The 23880-nt window shown below is 40.0% G+C and overlaps 1 protein-coding gene across 1 annotated transcript in view; it reads right to left on the bottom strand.

The window, feature by feature from the left end:
- Window positions 1-289: 289 nt before the first annotated feature.
- Window positions 290-23880, bottom strand: part of Slc9a7 (solute carrier family 9 member A7) — a 176259-nt gene continuing 152668 nt past the window's right edge. The window contains exons 15-17 of the mRNA XM_016009685.3: window positions 16741-16823; window positions 11873-11978; window positions 290-7568 (exon numbers count right to left, since the gene is read on the bottom strand). Of these exons, the coding sequence (XP_015865171.1) occupies window positions 7317-7568; window positions 11873-11978; window positions 16741-16823 (441 nt within the window). The 3' untranslated portion in view covers window positions 290-7316. The remainder of the gene's footprint in view (window positions 7569-11872; window positions 11979-16740; window positions 16824-23880) is intronic.

The raw sequence follows: 23880 nt of genomic DNA, 5'->3' as shown, positions 1-23880 counted from the left end.
AGATAGCATGCCAAGCAATTAGTGTAATGGATGCCAATAAAACTTCATTGACAAACACAGGCTGTGGGCTGGATTTGCTCGGGGTCCAAGTATTTCTTGCCAACTATAGTTTGAATGAATTCCCCTGAAGAGAAATAGTTCTAAAAAAAAGAAGTAACTTCTCAGTGAGAAAAAGAAACATACTGGAAATAAGACCACACTGTATACATATAGGAAAAGGGACTCTGAAAACACAAAACATCATTAGCTCGGCCAGTTAATCTTTTTATTTTGAGTTTTGTAAAAAAAAAAAAAAAAAAAAAGCTTAGAGGAAAAACATGTTAAATATTAGTAAAGGCCAGGAAACCACGAGGCTAGCTTTACAATAGCAATCTAAACAGCTATCTGAAGGCAAACAGTAAATAAAAGGGGAGCGAGGGAAAGCACTTTTGGGTTCCTACTGCAGTTTTCCTTATTGCACATAAAGGTTGCAGATAATTCCAAGTCTTTAATATTCACAGTTAAAACACACTTTGATGTCATTTTCTAGAAAATTCTCCCCAAATACACTCTGTCAGCTTTCTAGAAAAAGTTCACCAGAAAGTCCCATCATTGCATGTTAAATCCCCCCTATTCTGCTTTAAAAGTTTCTTTCCAGCTAGTCAATGAATCTTTATGGTTTTCTCATTTAATTATCTTAGTGGGAATATGCCAAAAAGAAGGATCAGGTAGATTTAGGTTAAAAAAGAAAACCTAGGAGGAAACAGCCCTACTGTGAAGTTACACTTTAAATGTAAAGCACTATATATATCCACAGCACTTCCAGCACTATATATATCCACAGATTGCATACCCACAAAGCTGAAAAGCATCCCCTGTTCCTCCAAGGCCTGCAAGTAGAATCATCATAATCAGCCCCCAAGCACCCTTGCAGGTACCTATCTATAAATACCAGGATGATCACTTTCTGAAACTGCTTTCAACAGCAAACCATCAGTGCTTCATGCTATTCACTTCTTTTTTGGTCTCAGTTTCTTCAGCATATACAGCATAGATAGCCAGGCAAATTTGCCACTGGCCAAGACTTGAAGGTAGACTGGGACATTTAGAGATTCTTTTGTGCCCTTTTAATGGTGTTCTGAGAAGATGATAGCCTGTGCTATGTATTCTCATATCCACTTTAGGCCTTCTCAAAAAGCAGCACAACAGACAGACCCTCCTTTTACTGATCCCCAAGGCTTGAGTGTCCAAAACATGGTTGCCTATATGTTCCAAATGGGCCACAGTTAGCATCCTCTGCTTTGGAATATAAAATGAACACAAAAACTTTACTTTTGCTCTTTACAATTTGCCAGAACTTGGTGATAAGATGTATCTGCTAATTTGACAAATGTCTATGAAAACTGAAAGCAGGAAAAAGTTTGTTTTTAGGTCCTATTTTGAAAGAGTTGTCAAGGAATGCTTTTCTGGTTTGACATCTAATTGACATTCGTTCCTATGATGCTGATACTTCTCTATGGATTGTTCGAACTAGGTTTTAAAAAGGGGTAGAGTCATTTTAGGTACCAAAGATGTAAAAGCAGCATCCAGATGTTTCTTTCTAAACTAAACTCTTGGCTAGTAGAGTTTAAGAATTAAGTCAAACTTACTGCCTCAGCACACAACAGCTGATGCTAACAAACCAGAGTCTCACTTAAAAAAAACAACAGAAGAGCTCTAACTCAGGAGAGGGTCTGCCCCAACTTAAGAGTCAATGTCAAAAGGCAGGTGTGAGACACAAGTGCCCTCCTTGCAGATGACATTTTAGATGGATGGTGATGTCAGCTCTGGGCTACTTTTAGTTCTCTTAGAACTCATACTGGGAACCAGGCAGCTTATAAGAGGATGGTCTGCACCTCTGGTGAGTTGCTCAACTGTTCTCTGATCTCAGTGGTGTTTGTGCACCGGGGAACCAATGGTTCACATTAAATATCTGACACAATTACATTCACTTCCACTGGAGACAAGTCAAAGGAAAGGCTGTGGAGGAGAATTGTGAAGCAGACATTTGTTTTGGAAGGAACTGGTCTCTGCTCTGAATGGACTTGCTCACATACAGATGAGAACTTTTACTTTTCTTTCAAAAGAGATCTTATTTTTCTATGGAACTACAAGGCATTTGGAGGTCTAGAGGATCCAACCCAGGGTATTCCTTGCTGCTTGCTTGATGAGACATTTGATATCATAGTGTGGTTTGTTTAGCTCCAAAGCATCATGGTCACTCTAGGAAGTACCCTGGATGATTGAAGTTGATATGCCCTTTCTATGGTGTTGCTAGAAAGAAACACACAACCTTCTTTAAGGGCCAGAATTCCTTCTCTAGGAAAGCTTGGGCTTTCTAGGTAGTTCCCACAGGAGCATTATGAAAAGGAATGAGTGGGTTTTTATCTTCTATCAGAGCTGTACCAGTGCTGACATGTGACAATAGAATGACTACAATCTTCCCTGGCAGTGAATAGACCTACCCATATTCTGTTGAATAAGGTATGTGAACTAACAAGACAAAGTTTGACCACAAAAAGGGACTATTAATTTAATTCCATACCGAATTGAAAGGACAACTTCCTAGAATCCTTTGTATTGGATTACTCAGCAGCTCAAAGACAAAAGCTCCCTTCCCCACAAGTGGGAATAAAGATGACAAGTTTGAAATTCTTCTATGCATATACTCAAGTCACCCTCCTCTTTCCTTCAAGTCTCTTTATTTTCATATGGAAGACAACCTTGAATTCTGCAAAATGAGCACAAAAGTTTTACAGTGGCATAGTCTACATTAATAATCAGTTTCATTTTGTCACTAATGATTACTAAACAAACACTTAACTCAGTAGGTCATTCCTTTAACTAAGCTTCCAAAGGGTTCCTTGTGAGCTTTATCCAAAAGGCTCAACCCTTCTACACAGGAGGAATCCTAGAAGTTTCAAAACAAACCACACATGTCAGGCCCCACTCTGAAGCTGCAGAACCCAAATCTTTAGGGCACTACACCTTTAACTGGCATTTTTATTTTAGTGCTTGGGAACAGAATCCAGGGCCTTGGCATGCTAGGGAGTGCTCTATAGCTAAGCCAAATCCTTAACCTTGAATTTTTTAAATCAATGGCCAAAGGTAATAAGCAGTCTGAGTTCAGGATGCCTGATGTAGAATATTCCAGTCCTCAGAGCTGTCATCTCCCTCAACTCAAAATGAAAGGTTTGAAAGATGACTTGGACTACTTTCTCAGACAAACTTGACCATTACTCAGCAATCCCAGTCTGGTTTCCAGATAGCTGGCTTTGAAGCAGGCAGTTTCTGGGCTTTGTGGCACCTCTACTTTTCTCCATGCAGCCTGGGCACAACACTTTAATGTAGAACCACTTCTACAGGTAGCTTCATCTTTGAGAACTCCTGAGAAGTCAGGGTGAGTCTCTATATTTTGCAACCAAAGATCAGGGCCAAGTTTCAAAATAATGAAGATTATAAGATCCTTTAAGAGGAACACAACAGGATTAGGCTAAGACTAGGCTATCAAAAAGATTAAATAGGTGATGCCACTATTGATGTTCTAGTGCTTATGAGCACTATTTTATGCAATGAGGAGAAAAAACACCACGTTATAAAAGCATCTTTTAGAAATTGGGTTACCAAAACATCCAGCATTGTAAGACATGGGAAAAAAACCTCTAAGATTTCTCTCAATACTTTACCTACTTTAAGAGTGAGTAAATTAGGATAGCTCATCAAGAAAGAATTTAAATTGAAATGCTATATTTCAAACCATGTCCATTTTAACCTGGTTCAGTAGCCTCTCCACCAAGAAAACGACCTCTCTTTGCATGACACATGAATTCCTAAACTTATTCAAGAGACACATGAATTCTTAAACTTATAGAAGACAGGATTTTCTACTGGGTTATGTCCATTACTTTGCTTCTGAATCCTCATTTAGCCGCTAATATTGCAAGCATGCATCAGTTCAATGTCTGAAGTTCTAAGTCTTAAGACTTCTATGGAGTACAGCTGACCTCACTGATCAGAACAGGAGTCTACAGTGCAAAAGGCGCAGGCAGCCCCTTCCTATTTCCTTTGCTGTCTGTGCTGCCTATAGGGCTGCTGGAGAAGGTGGTATTGACTCTGCAGCTCTGGGGCTTTGATGGAGATACTTATATGATGGCAGCTAGTCTAAGACTTTCCTTGCTGTAATGGGCTCCTCAGGTACCCTGACTCTGGAAACTGGATGAATGGGATAGTTCCAGGTCTGATGGCAGAAAGCAAAAGTATCTCTCAATATACCTCAGAAATAAAGATGTCTCAATCAAACTTATTCTCAACAGCAAATGTCTTTCTCAGCAAGTATGCACAGAAGGGACTATTGACTAAAATGTTCTACATCTTGACCAAGAGTTGATTACTTTTAGTTTTCATTCATTATATGAAGAATCCAAGAGTAAAAAGACACAGAGAGAATTAAGTTAGTTTCTGTTTTGAACTCTCTGGGTGAGCTACTTGTACTTCAAAGGAGAAACCTTTCAGCTTAGAAAAATATAAAAACACAGAATCTGGAACTGGGAAGTGCTATGGGCCATCTGCAGGCCTGCTAAGCAACTCAGGGAGCAACTAAAATCCTCCAGGAGAGAAGTCTAGACTTCAGGAGACAGGGGCTTATAATGCAAGAATAAGAATCTATTGATTGTGAGCCTAGCCTTTAATGGCTGAGCCATCTCTCCAGCCCAATAAAAATGAGAAAGATGAGGTACAGAACCTACAAACCAATGTTGCAGGATAAGCTACTCAGTACAACTATGACATGAAAAGAAAGAGCATGAAGGTATAAAGGCCTGTTCCCCTCAACTTGTTATGAAGAGGAAGAATGAAAATCAACCACAGCCATTACAAAATCTGCAAACATGGGCTCCCAGAGAATGGGCAAAACAAAAGCCAGGAACAAAGAGGAAACTATTCACCTGAATGGTTACAAATTGATCATCAGGAACAAATTCTAGTGGAAAATGCTGAATTTCTTCCCTCAAAAAGGAAACAGAGAAATGGCAGATGATACAGGAACTATTACCTCAGACAGAGATTATCACACTGGGGAGCTGACCAGGGTGAGTATGTGGGGCTTTTCCTGTAAAACCTCGAGAGAGCAGCTTAAAACAACACAAGAAAGCAGTGCAGAATATTGAAGTCACATATAAAACGTCATAACCAAGTAACACAAGATACATTGAGATTTGAATGATGAAGATGTAATCTCATGACAAGACTGAACTTTCTAGAAACTCAGGAAGCTGGAGTTACAGATTCAACAATGTAAAGAAATGACCAAAAGAACAGCATTTCCAGCAGCTGCTCACTACTGCATGTGATACTCATACCACTTCACCACCATGAAAAGAATTTTTAGATGAAGAAGCTTTACAGGAGCCAGTTTTCATCTGGGACTGGAGGAAAAGGCATCCCATAAAGAAACAGCCAGTTGATTAAAGTAACACTTTTTTAAACAGGACTGCCTTTGACCACTAGAACTCAGAAGATGTGCAGCTCTGTAGTGCCTTCTGGAGAAGTTCTGATTTGGACAGTCTTGGGGCAGGTTCATTGGCCATAGCAAAGGAAGCCTCAGGGTGAATCCAGAAGTTCTCCAGTTTGCCTGGATCTGACTAAATCTCACCCTGCCTCACTTTCTACTTTACCCAGATATGATCCTATATATCTAAACATAGCTAAATATATCAAACATAATTCCTGAAAAAAGTAAACCAAGTCAGGCTGGAAGAAAAGGTTCAAAAATCGGAAGTGGAGCATGGCAGCAAGACCTGGACCACAAGAAGATTGCTACAGGGGACATTCTTTGACCAACACTAACTCTCACACACAACAGATGAGTCATCTTTGATTCCTGGAGTTATCAAATTTCACAAAGGAAGGTGTGGTCAGAGGTCAGAATGCCAGTCATCTAATAGTTTTAAAAAGTCTGATTTTTGTTTGTTTGTTTTGGACTTCCCTGTCTTCTCTGGAAGAGCAAAAATGCTAAGTCATTTAAAGGGCTTTGGATATATTTTTAGTAACAAAAGTTCAGATATAAATAAAAGCATCAGAATGATTTTCATCTTCTAGGTGCTGAAAATAGTACCAATGGGAAAGTAATTATAAATTATAAGTATTGAAGTTTTTGTCCTAAAAATAGTTGGCATTGGAAATTCAGTCTTTACCTAAACATATACATTTATATAATTTATAATAAAGCAAGTTCTATATTCTATTTAGTGTGATTTTGAAATTACTTCTTTTGGGTGAAATTTATGTAAAATAAAAATAAAGAGTTCTATCTTTTTTGTAGGTTATTTTTTCACATTATTTTCTCTAACCACGGTCTACAGCCTCTTCCATTTCTTCCTGCCTTCTCTTCCCTAGTGAATATCCATGTTATCTCAAACCCTGTGGTAGATAAACCTCAGTCTATCAGTTACCTTCCAGGCAGTGGGCTCACATAGTAGCTTCCAAAGTCAAGTGAGTGTTCTAGTGGTATCATCATCAGTTTCTCAATACCTCCTGTCCTCAGATTAATTAAAAAAGAACAGAACATGATTTGCCTTTGGTTTTAAACATTTCAGTAACTCTCTTATAAAGGCTTCCAGAGAAGGAACTAGACTTCTTTCCCCATATTGAAATGTGCTTGGAAACCCCTCACACACACTTTTTGCAGTGCTGGGAATGGAAACCAGGGTCTTGTACATTGTAGGCAAGTACTCTAGCACTCTGCCACTGAGCTAATGCCCCAGCCTATGGACAAGCTTCCTAATCTTCAGCCTAGGAGCAACACAGATAGAACAGCTAGGACTCTGACAGGAGGATGCAATTGTGTAAGTCTTCAGAGCCAGGGGCTCTACTGTCTGGGGTAACACCAGCATCTGGTACCATCAGGATTCTGATTTCAGTTTCCTTTCTTCACTGTCTTTTGTCTAACTTGTCATTCCAAGTTGATGCTCCTTAAGCCAGCTAGATCTGCCCCACCATGGTCAGATGCTGCAGGCAAATGAAGTGAGAAACCATTAAATCATGCTATTATTTTGTTTAACTCTGAAACAGCGGACTACTATATGAAAAAGTGGGAATAGGTCTGCCTTTGTCTTAATTTAGAGACACTTTAGTTTCACCATCTGAGTCTTGGGTCAAGTTTTGGTGATGATAGTTTCAGAGCCCAGTGAAACAGAAGCATTAGTTTAACCCAGTCAATGCCACACATCAAACACACTGGGGCATTTGGCCATCCTCATCCTCATGAGAGCCTCCCTGATCCTCCAAGACTTAGGGGAAAGTCATGCATTTTCCTGCAGTGGAAACACAAGGGGGGTGCCCCGGCTGGAAACCTTCTGATCTCCCATTCCCAGGTCTCGCTCAAGCACTTCCTCAGAGCTGCTTTTTGTTCTCCGACCACCCTCAAGACTTGTGGAGGCTGTGTAGGAGCTCGAGGAGCCGTTTGCAGTCACAGTGCTGTCTCCATAGGTCAAGGTGAGGTCACCCTCCGTCAGGATGAAATCAGAGTCATCTTCTCTCAGTGGCTCTTGGTTCTGAAAGGTACAACCAACAAAAGGGGAGCCTGAGATTTTCCAGGGCTGGGGCCAACCTAACCCCAAATCCTCACATCAGAAAACCAAGGATTTGGGGGCTGCAAAGACAGTGCAGCAGTTAAGAGAACTTGCTGTTCTTGCAGAGGACCCAGGTCCAATCCCTAGCACCCAAATTAGGCAATTCACAACTGCCTGTGATTCCAGTTCAAGGAGATCTAAAACCCTCTTCTGGCCTTGGTAGGTACCTGCACACATTTGGTATATATACATACATATACACAGGCACACAAATACACATATATTAAAAATAACACAAATACATATACATTAAAAAAATCTTTAAAAAAAAAACACCTAAGGATTTTTATGAAACTTGCCTGCCTACATCTTTGGTATGGTCACTGGATAGAAACTATAGTGTTTTCAAACAAGGCACTGTTGCCTAAGCCAGGATTTAGAATACCAGAAGCAGATTAGATTTCAGATGCATGATAGCTCAGGGGTTAATGTCTAAGAGAAGAAAGCAGGCTGGCTGCATTCTCAACTTCCCCATGCACATAGAAATAATGTTACCAGGAAGGTCATGAATAAACACTTCAAATACGCTCTGCTTCTCTCCTATCTGAGCAGGTCTTCTGGGTGGATCTGCTGCCTGTTTATATATAAGCAAGCCTTTCCCTTAATCTGCAGGGGTGAGAGTAAGCCACAGTGAGGATTTCCTTCTTGTTTTCCCTCTACTGTCTCCACATCTTCAGCTGGATGAAGCGACTGATTGATGGGGAGAATGTACTTTATTGACCCTCTATTAAATACCTGCTGGAAACAACACGTAAGTGCCTCCTACCATGAAGGGCATGAACACTGGGGTCACAGTAGGAAACCTATGCTGTGAGAACTCATGGAATGTGCCTAAAAGTTGTCCAGCTGGCAGGAAGTAGTTAGAATTTGTGTTGCCTCCAGCCTAGTTTGATTCACATAAAAAGATATGAAAAAATATCAGTGAGTCAGAAAAAGGCCCAGAATGGCATTTCACATTAGGCAATGGTTGTAGTCAAATAGGTGAGATTAAATAAAGCAGGCTTAACAAGATCATGACTACTTGAAGCTACCAGATGGTGGGGAGAGAGTCAGGAGACAGTGTGAGTTCACATAGACTTTGGCATTCTCCAGTGGGTTTCACAAGCACAGCAAAGAAAACCTTGCTCCTGTCTGCACTGATGTCTGTCCAATACTATGAAGGGCTTTCTCAAATGGCAAAAACAGTGTCAGGACACCCCAGATGTCTGTTCTATCATTTCCTATCAGCCCTTTCAAACTCATCCGAAGTCTTATATCCTCTAGACATCAGGATATAAGAGACTCCTCTATCCAACCCCCCTCAAGTCATGTTGCACAAAGTTTTGGGTACGTGTACACACACACACACACACACACACACACACACACACACGTACGTACATTGGCGTGTAGACCCCCCCATCTCAGTGATAAACCACCCAAGGTCAATGTCTCTTTCTTTTCTTCTTGCCTTCCTAAGTAGTGCTTAGTTCACACAGGCTGAACTTCTTTAGTACAAGAATTCCAAGTCTAAATTGATCCATAGTCCAAACTTTTTGAGTACTATCTCCACCTTTCTATAGTTTTTAGTAATTTTACAAAATAACAGGTTTTATCATGACATTATGACATGATGCCACAAGTCTCATGATTCAAATTTTGTTTCATGTATGAAATTATAAATATAAAATTAACTTTAGGCTATATGTACAGGATATATTTGAGACATAAGTTATAGTTAGTGTAAATAATGGAGGATGAATACCTCAGAGCTCTCCAAACAAAAATATCCTAAAGATGATCAGTAGGGACCACACAACAGGTGTCAAATGGACATGGCCCACCCATTCAGCAACCCTCATCCAGAACTAACTAGAAGAAGCCCCTCTACTTCTCTCAACTTTGGATTCCTCAATTAAGAATACTTTGATAATACTGATCAATTGACAATACAATTGATAAGACTTTGCTTTCACTCAACAGGAGGCCTTGCCATATCTGGAGGGAGTTGAGATGCTAGGCAGAAGAACCTCAGCCAAAATGGGCAGCATCAGCATCAAGGGTGGCTCTTGTCTTGGTAGTTTAAGACTGGATGAGTGTGTGGAGCCCAGAGCCCAAACACTGTTCCAAGCAAACCCTGAGTAGCCTCTTGAATTGGTGAAAGACATACTTGATTTCCGTGACTGTAAGAACCTTACTGAGTTTATATAGTCATCAGACTATTCCGAATATCCCTAATCTCTGAGACAGGGGGCAATTAGTAAGTTTCAGATTAGAGAAGTTTTTTAAAAAGTGGCTGAAGCTTTGAGTTTAAATGTCCCATCACAGCCTTTCTTTTTTTCTCCTCTTCCCCCCAGTGCTAGGAATGGAACCCAGGCTTTCATAACCACTAGGCAGGCATTCTTTCACTGAGCTACATCCCCAAAGGCCTATTTTCTTATAACTTGAAGTAGTCTACTCCAGGGGTCACAGAAGAAGGCTCACTTGTATAAAAGAGGAGGAGCTGGGGATGCTGAGAGGCTTAGACATCTTTAAGACAAGGAGGTGTGAATGCTGCTCTCTTCACAGTGGGTAAAAATGTGAGGAAAAGACTGAGGCAGAATTACATTCTTCCATGGCACAATCCACTCTTCCAAAGAGACAGCCCAGTTAGCTGCTTTACAAGCGCAAAGTTCTGTCACCTGTGTTCATGCATGCACAATGAATGTTCATGTGGATGTGTGCATATGTGAATGCACCTGCATGTTGAGTCCAGAGGTTGATATCGGTGTGTTCTTCATTTGTTCTCTACCTTATCTTTTGAGACAGGTTCTCTCACTGAACCTAGAGTTCACTTATTGACTAGGTCATCATGCCAGTGAGTTTCACGGTTGAGGTTATAGACCCGCATCATCATGCCCAGCTTTTTATGTGAGTGCTGGGGATCCAAACTCAGTTCCTCATAATTGTATGGCAGGCTTTTACAGACGGCCTCTCTGTCACCTTTTCAATGGTCGCCTTCCTCTAAGGTACAAAGTAAGAACCTTAGTTTCTGGTGGTCTCTCCCATTGCACAGCAGCACTGAATTTCAGATGCACGGTGACTTGGTAACTGCAATCCTTGTTCTCAAAGGAAGAATATGGCATCTAAGAACTCTGCTTTCATCTTGGGTCTTTTTTGTATGGTTGCCCTTATCTGCTATCCCAACTATACTAGCTATGCTATACACATTCCTGTCCTGTCTCCTTTCTGAATGTGTAACACATTTCCTGACCCCATGGTTGAGGGTCCTTCTCCCTCAGACCTTGGTTGGCCTCCTCTTCTACTTTCTCATCATTGATGAAATCAACTGTGAATTACTGAATAATTATTTGGAGACCTGTCTTAGGGTCTCAGTTTTGTCCATTACTAATCATGGGGCCATGAACAGCCTGCATTATCCCTGCCATTATACTCTCCTCAACTATATTGCTGCAGCATTTGCTCCTTCGAAGTGTGCTGACAATGAATCAAGACTTTGGCAGCTATGAGGCTGAACACAAACCTAAGCAGCTCTTTTCCCTCGGGGCAAAGACTATCATCTTGGGATGGTGAAAGAGAGATGAAGAAGGAGGAAGCTCTATCTTCCTTTCTACTACTTCAATTGTAGACAGCTGCTTGCTCTCTCTACCTACCTGCCCTGCAACCCACAATGGGAGCTCAAGTTCAGCCCTAAGTCTGAGACATCCATGTCAGGGGCATTCTTTTCCTAATGTAATGACTCCATTTCTAGCACCCGAAAATGGGAAGAGAGGACCTAACCAAACCAATAAATAAACTAATTGCAAAGGAATCCTTAACTTAGTGTGCTGCTTTGTGGTTTGTAGTATGTCTTGATGAACCTTATTTAATGTTCACGACAGCTGGCACTAATAGGCCCATAGTACAGATAAGAAAACAAGTGTAGAGTACTTCAATAGCCTGTGAGGGCTTGAATTGCAATCTGGTCACTTGGATTCCCAACCACAGCTGCCCAACTGGGAAGCCATAAAAGGTTTCCCTATTACTGTGCCAAACAGATGAACACACACACATACATATACATACATACATACATACATACATACATACATACATACATACATACACACACACACACACAGAGGCCATTTCTGATCATCTTATTAGATGAGCAAAATTTATGGATCTGGAGTTTGTAGTGTGTTTTTTTTCCCTAAGGAAGAGACTATCTGTTGAGCAGGAACACAGCACCTACATGCAGTACTTACATCATACACCTGGGGACTGGTCAGACACCGAGCTAGCAAGCCACACCAGGCTGGGAGAGTGGTGGTTAGCGGGGGACCGCTGTGGGTGAGAATGGGCTTCAAGTAACTTTAAAAGGGGAATTAAGGAAAAATGGCTGCAATGAAAACATATACAAAACAGAATGCATTTTTAAAACCCAAAGAGTAATAAATTGTCTGACATTCTACACAAAAAGCCTCCCTGCCTCCCATTTTCTGAGTACAACACAGGTAATCCTTACACTATAGGAACAAAAGATGAAGATATACCTCCATGGTGTCTAAGTGCACATGGGTAACTCTCAGGGTACTAATTTCTAACAGTCAGTTTAAAAATGTTGAATTAATTCAATCAAGCACAACAGTACACACCTGGAATCCCAGCACTTGGGAGGCTGAGGCAAGAGGAAAATGAATTTAACCACGACCTGGGCAACACTATGAGCTTGTCTCAAATAATAAAACCCCCAAACAAACAATACAAACCAAGCAAACAAGCAAGCAAAAAGAACACTGGATTCATTAGAGTACATTTCTTACTTACCTAATTTGGTTCCTTTAAGGAGAAGACACTGAGGTATACTTCTAGTTATGAATTGTTTAACGCTTTTAAATAATGTAATAACTCTTTGTTAAAAGGTACAAGCAAGGGTTCTGTTGGAGCTCTCTGCAAACAAAACAAGCTGCTGTGGAATTGCTGGCTTTAAGAGCAGGCTTGGGGATGGATTTGGGCCACTACAAGGCAGTCACTTCTCTCCTGTCTTTAGCTAGGAAGGTGGCCAGAGCTTCAATCTCTACCATGTCAAGGGTCAAGCCAGAAGCTGCCTTTCTATTCCCTGCTTTGGGCATTTCAAAGGCAAGCCCTTTTTGACTCAAGCTGAGAAGACCTGGAATAATTTCCTTTAAAAATATGTATGCAGATATGTATACAGTTTCTTAAAGTTGTTTATATTTTAAGTTAGTAAACAAAGTGATGTGTTTCATTGTGGCATTTTCATGCATGTATGTCATTTTACTTTGTTCTTATTTGTGCCTTTCCCCCATCCTTCCTATCCTATTTCCAAAGTGGTGTTTAGGTTCTCTACCTCCCCTAAATTGTACCTGCTTCTGCTTTCATGTCACATATATTTTATTATTCTCTATTTTAAAAATAGCTCATTTCTTTTTTAAAATCACTTTAATCAAAACTTTATTATAAAGAGCTTGTAAATAAAAAACATCACACACCAAAATACAGTTCATCAGAATGAACTTCTGCACAGTTAGAATAGCCAAAGCTGTGGAGCTTCACACTGGATTTTATGTTTTCACTAGAGAATATGCTTTTATGCACGTATCTATCATTAAAACCTGGAAAAATCCATGCAAATTAAAACTAGATCCCCTGGAGCCTGATCTATAGCTGACACTCTTCTCTCAACATGTCTCTAAATTTTTGCTAATTCTTGAAGCTTATTGTCCAACTTTATTTTCCAAATCAACAATTTAGTCTTTGCTATGTACAACTATTCATTACATTTGGGAGCTAGGGGGTGGTATTTTCTGAAAAGCCTGAGGCAGGGTCTTATAAAGTCAAGGCAGGCTGGCCTTGAACTCCTGATTCTCTTGCCTCTGCTTCTCAAGTGCTGAGATTATAAGCATGCATCACCATACCCAGCCATAAAACTAATTTTTAATTTCCAATATTTTTCTTTTTTTTTAACTATTTTCTAATAACTTGCCCTTGTTTCATGACTGGAAAAATCTCCCATTTCTTTCTAAAGATTCTATCAGGAAATGTTTTGGGTGTTTCTTATGGTTTTTGTTTGCTTTTTGCCTTCTAGGGCAAAGTCTCACACCCTGAAGCCCAGACTGGCCTGTAATTCATTTTGTATGCTGTGCTGGCCCAGAACTTATGTATGGGTTTATCTCATTATGCCTAGCTAGAAGTTTTTCATAGTAAACATCTGCAATTGTTTAATATTTCAGCATCCCCACTCCCTCATGTATGTATCCAGTCTCTTGGTTCATCACGTAGGATGGGGACTCCTCCTTTTATGATATTTAAAAACAAAAACAGAGAAGGTGACTGTGGACAGAAAAATCTGTTGTCCTCAAGATCTGTTTCCCTACTAACACCCCTCTCTGTCAATGGTTTCTACTTTCTCTAGATATCTAAGACTGAGGAAAAACAGCTACTAATCAATCTGTTGACAAGACGGAACTGCTACAGCTGTTCCCAACAACACTCTTGAATAAATCAGCTAAGCAAACTGGCTAAGACTCAAGACTGCCTTTGACTCTATTTTGCCTGCTGTAATTCCTTCCACCTTTCTTTGGCTTTTCAAGTAACCAAAAATACCTCTTTTGTGATTTCTATGAGGCCTGGGAAAAGAAGGGAGAGTATGTGGACACTGAGCCTTTCATCTTAAACTGGAAGCCTATCAGGCCCATTTTAAGGCTTGTGGGGGTTCTGTAAATCAGTGGAAGTCATTCATGTTCAACTCAACTCCCTTCTTTTTTGAGATACGGTCTCATGTTACCTAGGTTGGTGTCTGTGATTATTTGAATGAGAATGGACCCCATAGACTCATATATTTGAATGTTTGATCCCTAGTTGGCAGAAATGTTTGGGAAGGATTAATAAGTGTGGCCTTGTTGAAGGAGGTGTGTCATGGGAGTGGACTTTGAGGTTTCAAAAGTCCATATCATTCCCAGTTAGCTCTCTCTCTACCTCATGTTTGTGGATCAGATGTAAGCTCTAAGCTACTGCTCCATCACACTGCCTGCCTGCCTGCCTGCCTGCCTCCTCCCTACCTGCTGTCATGCTCCCACCATGATGGTCACAGACTCTAACTAACCCTCTAATATTCCCAATAAACTCTTCTTTCTATGAGTTGACTGGATCACGGTGTCTTATCACAGTAATAGAAAAGTAACTAAGACAGCCTCCAACTCACTATATAGCCCAGACCAGCCATAAAGTTGCTATGGAGCCTAGGCTGGTCCTGAATTTATGTTCCTTCTGCTTAAGTGCCATGGTTACAGATGTGCACTACCATATCATGCTTGCTCAAATTCTCTTCTGATAACATCAAAACTCATTTTTAATGAATTTGTGATGATGTGGAGGTAGAATGAATCATGGATAACTTCGTCATCTAATTCTTTAGACTATGACCACTTTAGTTTCTGTTCCCTGAATTAAGTGGAAATGCCAAATTCTCTAAATTTAGATTTAGATGGGACTTTGGAGCTCACCTGTGTTTCTCTTCAAAGAGTAAATGTTTGAAGAGAGTCCTCAATCCTATGAGCTGTCACAGAAATACAACGTAAAGCCATAGTAAAATATATAATAATAAAAGTATATAATAAAAGTTGCTGGGTGGTGGTGGCGCACACCTTTAATCCCAGCACTCGGGAGGCAGAGCCAGGCTACCAAGTGAGTTCCAGGAAAGGCACAAAGCTACACAGAGAAACCCTGTCTCGAAAACAAAAAAACAAAAAGAAAAAAAAAAAGTCAACTGTTGGCAAACATGTGAAGCAACTGGAACTTTCAAACACTAGAAATATGTGAAATAGTATCACCACCTTGGAAAACTGCCTTCTAACACTGAACCTACATATGTTTTATACCCCAGCAACTTTTCTCCTAGGTACAGTCCCACTAGAAACATACACACAGTACATCAGACATGTATGTATAAGAATGTTCGCAGAAGTTTTCTGCAAGTGGAAAATAATCTGATACTCATTAATAATAGAATGATAAATTGTGCGATAGTCATACAGTAAAATACTATGCAGCAATAAGAACAAATGAACTAGAGATAAACACAACATGGATGAATCATACAAATAAACCAGACATGAAAATAGGTATACACTGTATATATGTATGATTTTTATGTTATATATAAAACTGAAAAAGGTAAAACTGCTAGATGGTACTAAAGGTAAAAGATTTTTTTTTTAAAGTGGCTGTGGCTATACTTGGGGAAGAAGAAGAATACTGCTTTATGCCAGTTTTTTTGTGATTCTTGATAGTTTAATGTTAAATGAATGTGTTTATTTTGAGACAGGGTCTTATATAGCTCAGGCTGGCTTTGAACTCATTATGTAATCCAGGTTAAGCTTTATCTTTCAGCCATCCTACCACCACCTCTTGAGTGTTGGGATTACAGGCATATGTTTCCATGGTTGGCTCTTAGTATGTGTATTGACTGAGAGAATTTATAATTTAGGTATGTTTCTCTTCATCTTCTATACTTTAGGAAGAGATTGCTTTAACATTTTCAATGTCTTCAAAAATATTTATAATAAACTATCTACCCATTTCATCACTACATCAATACAAAATACCACGAAGGTTTAACTGTTTTGCCTTTAATTTGACTTGACAAGAATAGGATGTTTCCTGCATGTGGCCCTATTGTGCTAGTATAAGATTAGGTTAGATTAGTATAAGATTAGATATAATTGCCCAAATTTAACCAATAGGAATCATCCTCACCACAGGGATGGTCCAAGCTTCCCCTCCCTTCCTAACTGCAGGGCAGGTTCCTATATAATTTTAACTAGTTTACCTACAAAGGCATCATTCCCTGGACACAAAGCTTTTGAGAATCACATGAGTCTGCCAGGTTATAGGTTATCCACTCTACTGAAATATCCACATTCCTCTTGGCTAGAGAGATGCTCACCATAACCACCTATGGTTGAAATATCAATGCACTTTTCCCAAGAGAAGATTGAGTATACCTGTCCCATGCACACCTTTCCTTATTCATCAGGAGTGTCACCCACTGACAATTCAACAAGTGGATGTTGTCACCAATGTCTCCTGAGCCTGGGGAAAGGCAAAAGGATACTTGTGATCAAAGCTATACCACAGCCTGAATATCCATGCACTCTCCTGCTTTGTCCGGCTTCCTCCAACAGAATCCAGGCCATCCTAGAACAAACCAGAGAAAGGGACAATGAGAAAAGGGGGAAAGGCTAGTTTTGAAACTGTACTTGTTGTGTTTTGAAGTGCTGAAGATTGAACCCAGAGCCTCGCACAAGCTAGGCAATTGCTCTCAACATGGGCTCATTCAACTACAACTTTCCTAGAGCTAGAGCTCACAGTGGAGCATGACATACTACTGCAGCTTTAAAGATGCAGCTCAGTGGTAGAGGATTTATGTAGCATGCACAGGGTATTAAGTTCAATGCCCAAAAATACACACATGGAGATATATTGAGAGGCAATATTCTAGCAGAAATCAAGCAAACACAAAAGGAAAAAAATCAATTCCCAAAGTAAAAAGATCTAGTCATGTTCATGGGTAGATGAAGCCAATATTATCATAAAATCTCTTTTGGCATTTTTAATTTCCCTCCAAGCACCTTTCAGGAGTTAATTACCTTACAGTTGTGGTGATATATTGTATACCCCAATAAAGCTTGTTTGGGTATCAGAGGATAGAGCCAGCCACTAAATTAGACATAGAGGTCAGGCAGTGGTGGCACACACCATTAATTCTGTCACTCAGAAGGCAGAGATCCATCTGCAGCTCTATGAGTTCAAGGTCACACTGGGCTACATGAGAGAAACAACTAGGCAGTGGTGACACACTCCTTTAATCCCAGAAGTAATATGGCAGGACACAAAAAGGTATATAAGGCGCAAGGAAACAGGAACTTGCCCTCTTGAGGCTGAGGACTTTGTAGAGGTAAGAACTAGTGGCTGGCTGTTCTACTTCTCTGATCTTTCAGTTTCACCCAAATATCTGGCTCTGTTTTTTTTTTTTTATTATAAGACCTTTTAAGATTCATGTTACATACAGTGGTCTAGAGCCATACAGGCCAAAATTATGCATGGCCAACAGTAAAGAAAGATTGTGTAAAATGAATTTTCCAGGTGTTCCCAATATTGACCTAGATAAACGACAATGCTAAATTTCCTGGCAAACTAGCCCAATGGCTCCTTGTGGTCCCAGCCCAGGTTTCCAGGTAACAGAACTACCTATCTCTCTACTAGCTTTAGGGGCCAGAGGCCAGGGAAATAAGAGCCAGGCTAGCAATTGTGGAATCTTTATCTATTATAAAGTAGCCAGTTCCTTGTCATTCCTCTCAAACATTCTCACCACTTAATTTTCAATATCTGTAAGATCAAGCATTCATTTGAGGTTTAAGATGTCTTTTCTATACAAGTACTCTATAAACAGTACAATTAATATAAAAATTAGATTGACTTCAGCAGTTTGAGGGTACTGCTTGGATTCTATATTGCTAGATAACAGGTTCTCCAATTACAGTTGGTGAAAGACACCTATTTTTATCACCATCCTCTTAAATACTACAGAGAGAGGCAAGTCTGAAAGTGAGGAACAATCAGTGACATATACTGAAACTTGAACCAAAATTACATGTAATTCTAAATTACAGTGAGTGTAATTCTATAGTGGTAACAAAGTTAGGGATATTTGTGAAGATGAGCATATAGAATAGCCTTCTATATGACACGAGCAAGCACTATTTAAATTCCATTGTAGGGGTCCTCTCTCCCCCTTGACTTGTTGGCCACCAGGTCAAGAGGGGAAAGAGGCAGAAGGCGCAACAGAAAGCTTTGTAAGTGGCCCAAGAGCATGGGTGGAGTCAGCCTTCCAGGAGACAGATTTCAGTGAATTGGCTCAATTTTATTTCATAGTATCAGGAATATATAGGATTGGGGGGCCTGGAGACAAACCCTAATTTGCATTAAGTGGCACACTCCTATCATAAGGCTTAGTATATGGTAGTAAGGTCCTACATCAGAGCTTCTAGAGCAAGTCTTCTTAGCAGGGATCTATGCCAAGGATCAAGCTAAAGATGAATCAGGCATCTGGTTTAGAGACAGATTTTAGATAAGGTCAGTTATCCAGGCCCAGTGACATTCTCCAGATGAGGGCAGGTAAAGGCAGGAAGTTCTGCTGGAAGGAGGGAGTTCCATGTTGCCGAGTTTATTGAGATAAGCTGCTAGGCCACGGGGAGGCTGTGACCTTTGACCAGCCAGCAATGTCATCCAATATCCCACCATCAAAAATCATTTAAAAAATAGTTGCCATGGTATCTGAGGAATGCTTACTGATGGATATGGAAATGATCTAGCTAAATATGCCCTTCTGTACATGAAAAATATACATTAGGAGAATATGTTTATAAAAACAGGTGGGAGAAAAGGGACAGAAAATGGTCTCCATTTGCTGATAACAAACTGTTAACTAAGGACAATGCTAGAAAAATTCAAAATGCTATACAACTGAGTGGAAAAGTGGTAGACAGCCTTTCTATGGAAAAAAAAACCTAAATATTTCCTTTGTAAGTTTTGACAAAAGATTTATGCCTGGCTTTTCTTTCTTTCTCTCTCTCTCTCTCTCTCTCTCTCTCTCTCTCTCTCTCTCTCTCTCTCTCTCTCTCGTGTGTGTGTGTGTGTGTGTGTGTGTGTGTGTGTGTGTGTGTGTGTGTGTGCTGGTACCCATGGATCCTTCATGGCTGGAGTTACAGACAACTGTAACTCCATGCCATATGGGTACCCAGAACTAAACTAGGATCTTCAGAGCAGCAAGTACTCTTGTCTGCTGAGCTATCTCTTCACTCCCATTAAATTTTACTAAAGAAAAAAACTAGGAAAATGATAAACATCATCAAGGACACTACAACCAGGGCTTCTTAAACTTTTTCTATTCATGTCCTCTTTTCACCTGAGAATATTTTACATGGCCCTGGGTACATATAAAAATCAACTACTTACTGATAATAAGTCATAAACTTATCTTAAAACAGTTCTTTGATATACATATTATTAACTATTTCTAATATTAAAGATGAAATTAATTTTCATACTAATGAGATGGATATGCTTCTTTTAATATAAATCTTGACCAGTTATTTGATACTTAAGGACACAGAGCATCTTCAACATTTTTCAGATCAGTATTTTAATATAATTAATATAGAAAATGCTGTCTCACATAAATATATACACAAAATAGAAAAAAGTATTTTAACGCCATTTCAGAAATTGGTGGAAATTCTACTGCTTTGGGATGGTCTTTCTGTACACTGTGTCGCTCTCATTGGTTGATAAATAAAGCTATTTTGGCCAATAGCCAGGCAGAATAAAGTTAGGTGGTACAATCAAACTGGAGATGAGGAAGGGCAGTCGGAGAGATGCCAGCCTGCTGCCAGAGGAGCAACATGTATTAGTACACAGGTAAAGCCACAAGACACATGGTAGAACATAGATTAATAGAAATAGGTTGATTTAAGTTGTAAGAGCTAGTTAGTAATACACCTGAGCAATAGACCAAACAGTTTGTAGTTAATATGAAGCCTCTGAGTGATTATGTTAAAAGTGGCTGTGGGACCAGGGAGGACAGAAAAGCCTCTGGTTACATTCCAATGTCAAAATCCATGTAATTTTTTTTGTATGAAACTCAAGGCAGAAACTCAAACTAACAAAAGGTCTTGTCAGGTCACAAATCAATATGCCTGCAACTCACAAGAAAGATAAAACGACCTCAGGTTCCACAGGAAAACTCAAAAAGGAAGAAAACTAAGTCATAAGTCACAAGTATAAAGTGGGAAAAAAACAACAGTACTAACTTTTTTAAATGATGTTTAACACTTTCTAATGTTTAACACTCCAAAGAGATGGTGTCAGAGGCATGATTAGAGACAGGAAGAGCTTCAGTCTGCATATTGTGGCTCTGAGGAAATCAGGGCAGTTTTCAACTACGTTAGCTCACAGAAGTCATGAGAGCCCTTCCTGTGGACTTGGAACAGTACATGGCTGAGGCGGGTAGCCACTGTGGAGACAGGTGGGGCTTCCTTCCCCTAAACTTGGAGACTGGGATTCCATTCCTTTGTTGCCCATGAAACAGTCAAAAATTGATTCTGTCACCATACTCTCCCACAATTTTCCACCAGAAGGGTGCATATCATGTCTTTAGCTCAGGTTCCTTCTAGAGCCTGGCACACTTCTTTCTTCTTCCTCTCTTACATACATACCCCTTCCTGGTGAATTGCCAATGGTCTTTCAAGTCTCTCTGAGAAATGTTTCATAGGTAATAAGGTACCCCAAGAAGTATAGATGTGAATGTCAAAGATGGTAGGTCATGACTTGTGCTGTTCCTGGCTTTGTGACTCTAGGCAAGTTACCACACCTTTCTGTGCTTCAAGGATCATATTACCTAGAAAATATTAATAAGTATCTACACTGTGGGATGATTATGGGGTTGTGATACTTACTGAAATACAACTAAGAAATACATTGGTCTTCACACCACTCCCTGGCACAAAACTCCTAAAACGCTTGGGATTTCTTAATCAAAGGGGATCCTTTTTTGTTATTTATATGGAGTAGAATTTAGTGATACATGAACTTATATTATCAAGATCACTTTTAGAAGCTGAGAACTGGTTGCCAGAGGAACCAACTATGTGATTAAGAATCAACCTTTGGTTCTAAGCCCAACCTCCAAGAAGGGGAGGGAGAATGGAGATTTAGTCAGTCACTGACAGCCAACAATTTAATCAACCTTGTCTGTGTAATGGAACCTCAAACAAACAAAAAGTCCTTAAGGTATGTGACCTAGAGAGCTTTGTGAGATTATGAAGTTCTAAGAGAGTGGTGTACCAGCAAAGGACATGGCAGCTCCAGGTAGCCCTCCCTACATGTCCTATTCATCTATTTATTCCATCTGCTTATTCATTAGTTGTGTGGTTTATAGTAAACTAGTAATGGTAAGCAGAGTGCCTTCCTGACCTCTGTGAGCCATTGTAGTGAATCAGAGAACCCGAGGAAGAAGTTGTGGGAGCTCCTGGTTTATTGCCAGTCACTCAGAAGTACAGGTCACAACCTGGGACTTGCAACTGGCATTTGAAATGGAATTTACATGTCCATTAGGATCATCATCTGGCATTTCTCCTTAAAGGGCTTTGAAGAAAAGAAGCTAGACAAACAGAAGGCATCTAACAGGCCAATCAGGAGTTCTAAGGTCCTCTAGTCCTCAGGCAGCCTAGCCCACCTAGGCTATGCGTTCCTTTCTCAAATCTGTACCTTGAAACTCCTGATCCTCCCAAGAGGATGACAGGTCCACATGCCATACACTAGTTTAAGAGGTGTGGAGGAACTGAACCTATGTCCTTTGCTGTACTAAGCCAACAGCAACCAGTTTAGTGTCCACTGACAATGGGGGGATTAGTGTGGAGAAAAAACAAATACATGCTTAGCATTAGAAGTACTATAAGTTCAGAGTGAAAAAGAGGTTTTTGTTTTTGTTTCGTTTTGTCTTTCTTTTTAGAAGCACACATGATCTTTAAAGAACCCAAGGCAGGGCTGCGTGAGGTGGTACATGCATTCAATCCCAGTGCTGAGGAGGTAGAGGTAGGCAGATCTTTGACTTTGAGGCCAGCCTGGTCTAATAATGAGTCCCAGGCATCCAGGATTACAGAGTGAGACCCTATCTATGAACAAATAAAAAAGCAAACAACCAATAAACAAAAAAAGATCCTAAGGCATTTTCTGATATGTGATAATACTCACTCATCATTTTTAACCAAGTGTGTTTTGTGTGTGTGTGTGTGTGTGTGTGTGTGTGTGTGTGTGCGCGCGCACGCGCGCGCACGTGCACACATGTAAAATATTTCGCACAGTGTAAGACATACAGAGTTTATTTCTATAGGATGAATATTCAATTTTAAGCACACGGTTGTTAGGGGAAAATCTAGTCATTAATGTCATTGGGCTGTCTCATACAGCTTATTATACTAGGGATTATTAGTCTTTTAACCTTGTTTAATTATCATTTTAGAGCACATATATTTAGAGCACTTTTTATATATTCATTAAGTGCTTACTAAGTACCAGGCATCATGCAGGGTTCTAGACACACAGAGAAGAAAAACTTAGCACCTACTTCTTTTCAAAGAAGAGCAAACATACACACACACACACACACACACGAGAGAGAGAGAGAGAGAGAGAGAGAGAGAGAGAGAGAGAGAGAGAGAGAGAGAGAGAGATGTCATGAAAAAGAAAGCTGATTCAAGAACTAAACAATGACAAGCAGTACTATTTTTTAAATAATTTTTCTAGAACTAATGAATAATAATGTGTTCATGGAATTATATTTTATTCTATTCTTATATAATGTTAGACGTTTTAAAGTGCACTAATGAGAACAGCTTGCTCTTCCCCTGGGACAGACACTGGCAATAGAACAGTAGCCACGCATATTCCTCTACATCTTAATCCTCGGAATCTGCAGGTATGTTATACACAGGGCAGAAGGGCTTTGAGGAAGGAGCTAAGGCTATCCAAGTGGTTAAGGGCAACTGCATGAGCCCTTTTTGAACAAGGAATGTGAAAGCCAGAAGTATGTATGGAAGAAGATGTCAAGGGCCTTGCCTTGCTGTTGCTGGATTTAAAGATGGAAGAGGGCCATGAGCCAGGAAATATGAGTGGCTTCTAGCAGCTAAGCATGAAGCCCAGCAAACAAACAGAAAGGACACCACACCTCAGTCCCACTAAGACAGAATAGGGTGTACAGTGAGGCTCAGAAGACCTTACACAAAATGTTACAAATTAACATATGAAAAAACTAAAGTTGACAAAGAGGAAGGCTGAGGCCCACTAAATTGGGTTCACACCACTGGCTCAGGTACATAAGCAGTCCAAAAGATCCAAAAGTAACTCATAGCAATTATATATAATACTAAAGTGTACACTCCTGTTGGAGATTTCAGATGCCAATGAGACATGTAATGACATGCCAATGAGACACGCCAATGGAACAGAGCATGTGTGGGAAAACTTGTGCTATGCAAATGTGTTTCCACTCCCACACTATGCAAATGTAAGCACCCTTCCTTAAGGTGTCATACAAGCCCCAAGCCTATGTAGAGCAAGGCCCCTTGAGTGTTAAACTTCCTCCCTTTTTCCAGCCCATTCCCTCTCTTGGAAGTGCAGTATCTCTTAATAAACC

The sequence above is a fragment of the Peromyscus maniculatus genome, chromosome X (genome assembly GCF_049852395.1).
Source record: "Peromyscus maniculatus bairdii isolate BWxNUB_F1_BW_parent chromosome X, HU_Pman_BW_mat_3.1, whole genome shotgun sequence".
NCBI classification, from domain to species: Eukaryota; Metazoa; Chordata; class Mammalia; order Rodentia; family Cricetidae; genus Peromyscus; species Peromyscus maniculatus.
Note: the sequence above shows the minus strand (reverse complement) of the source record. Positions and strands in the feature narration are given on the sequence as shown.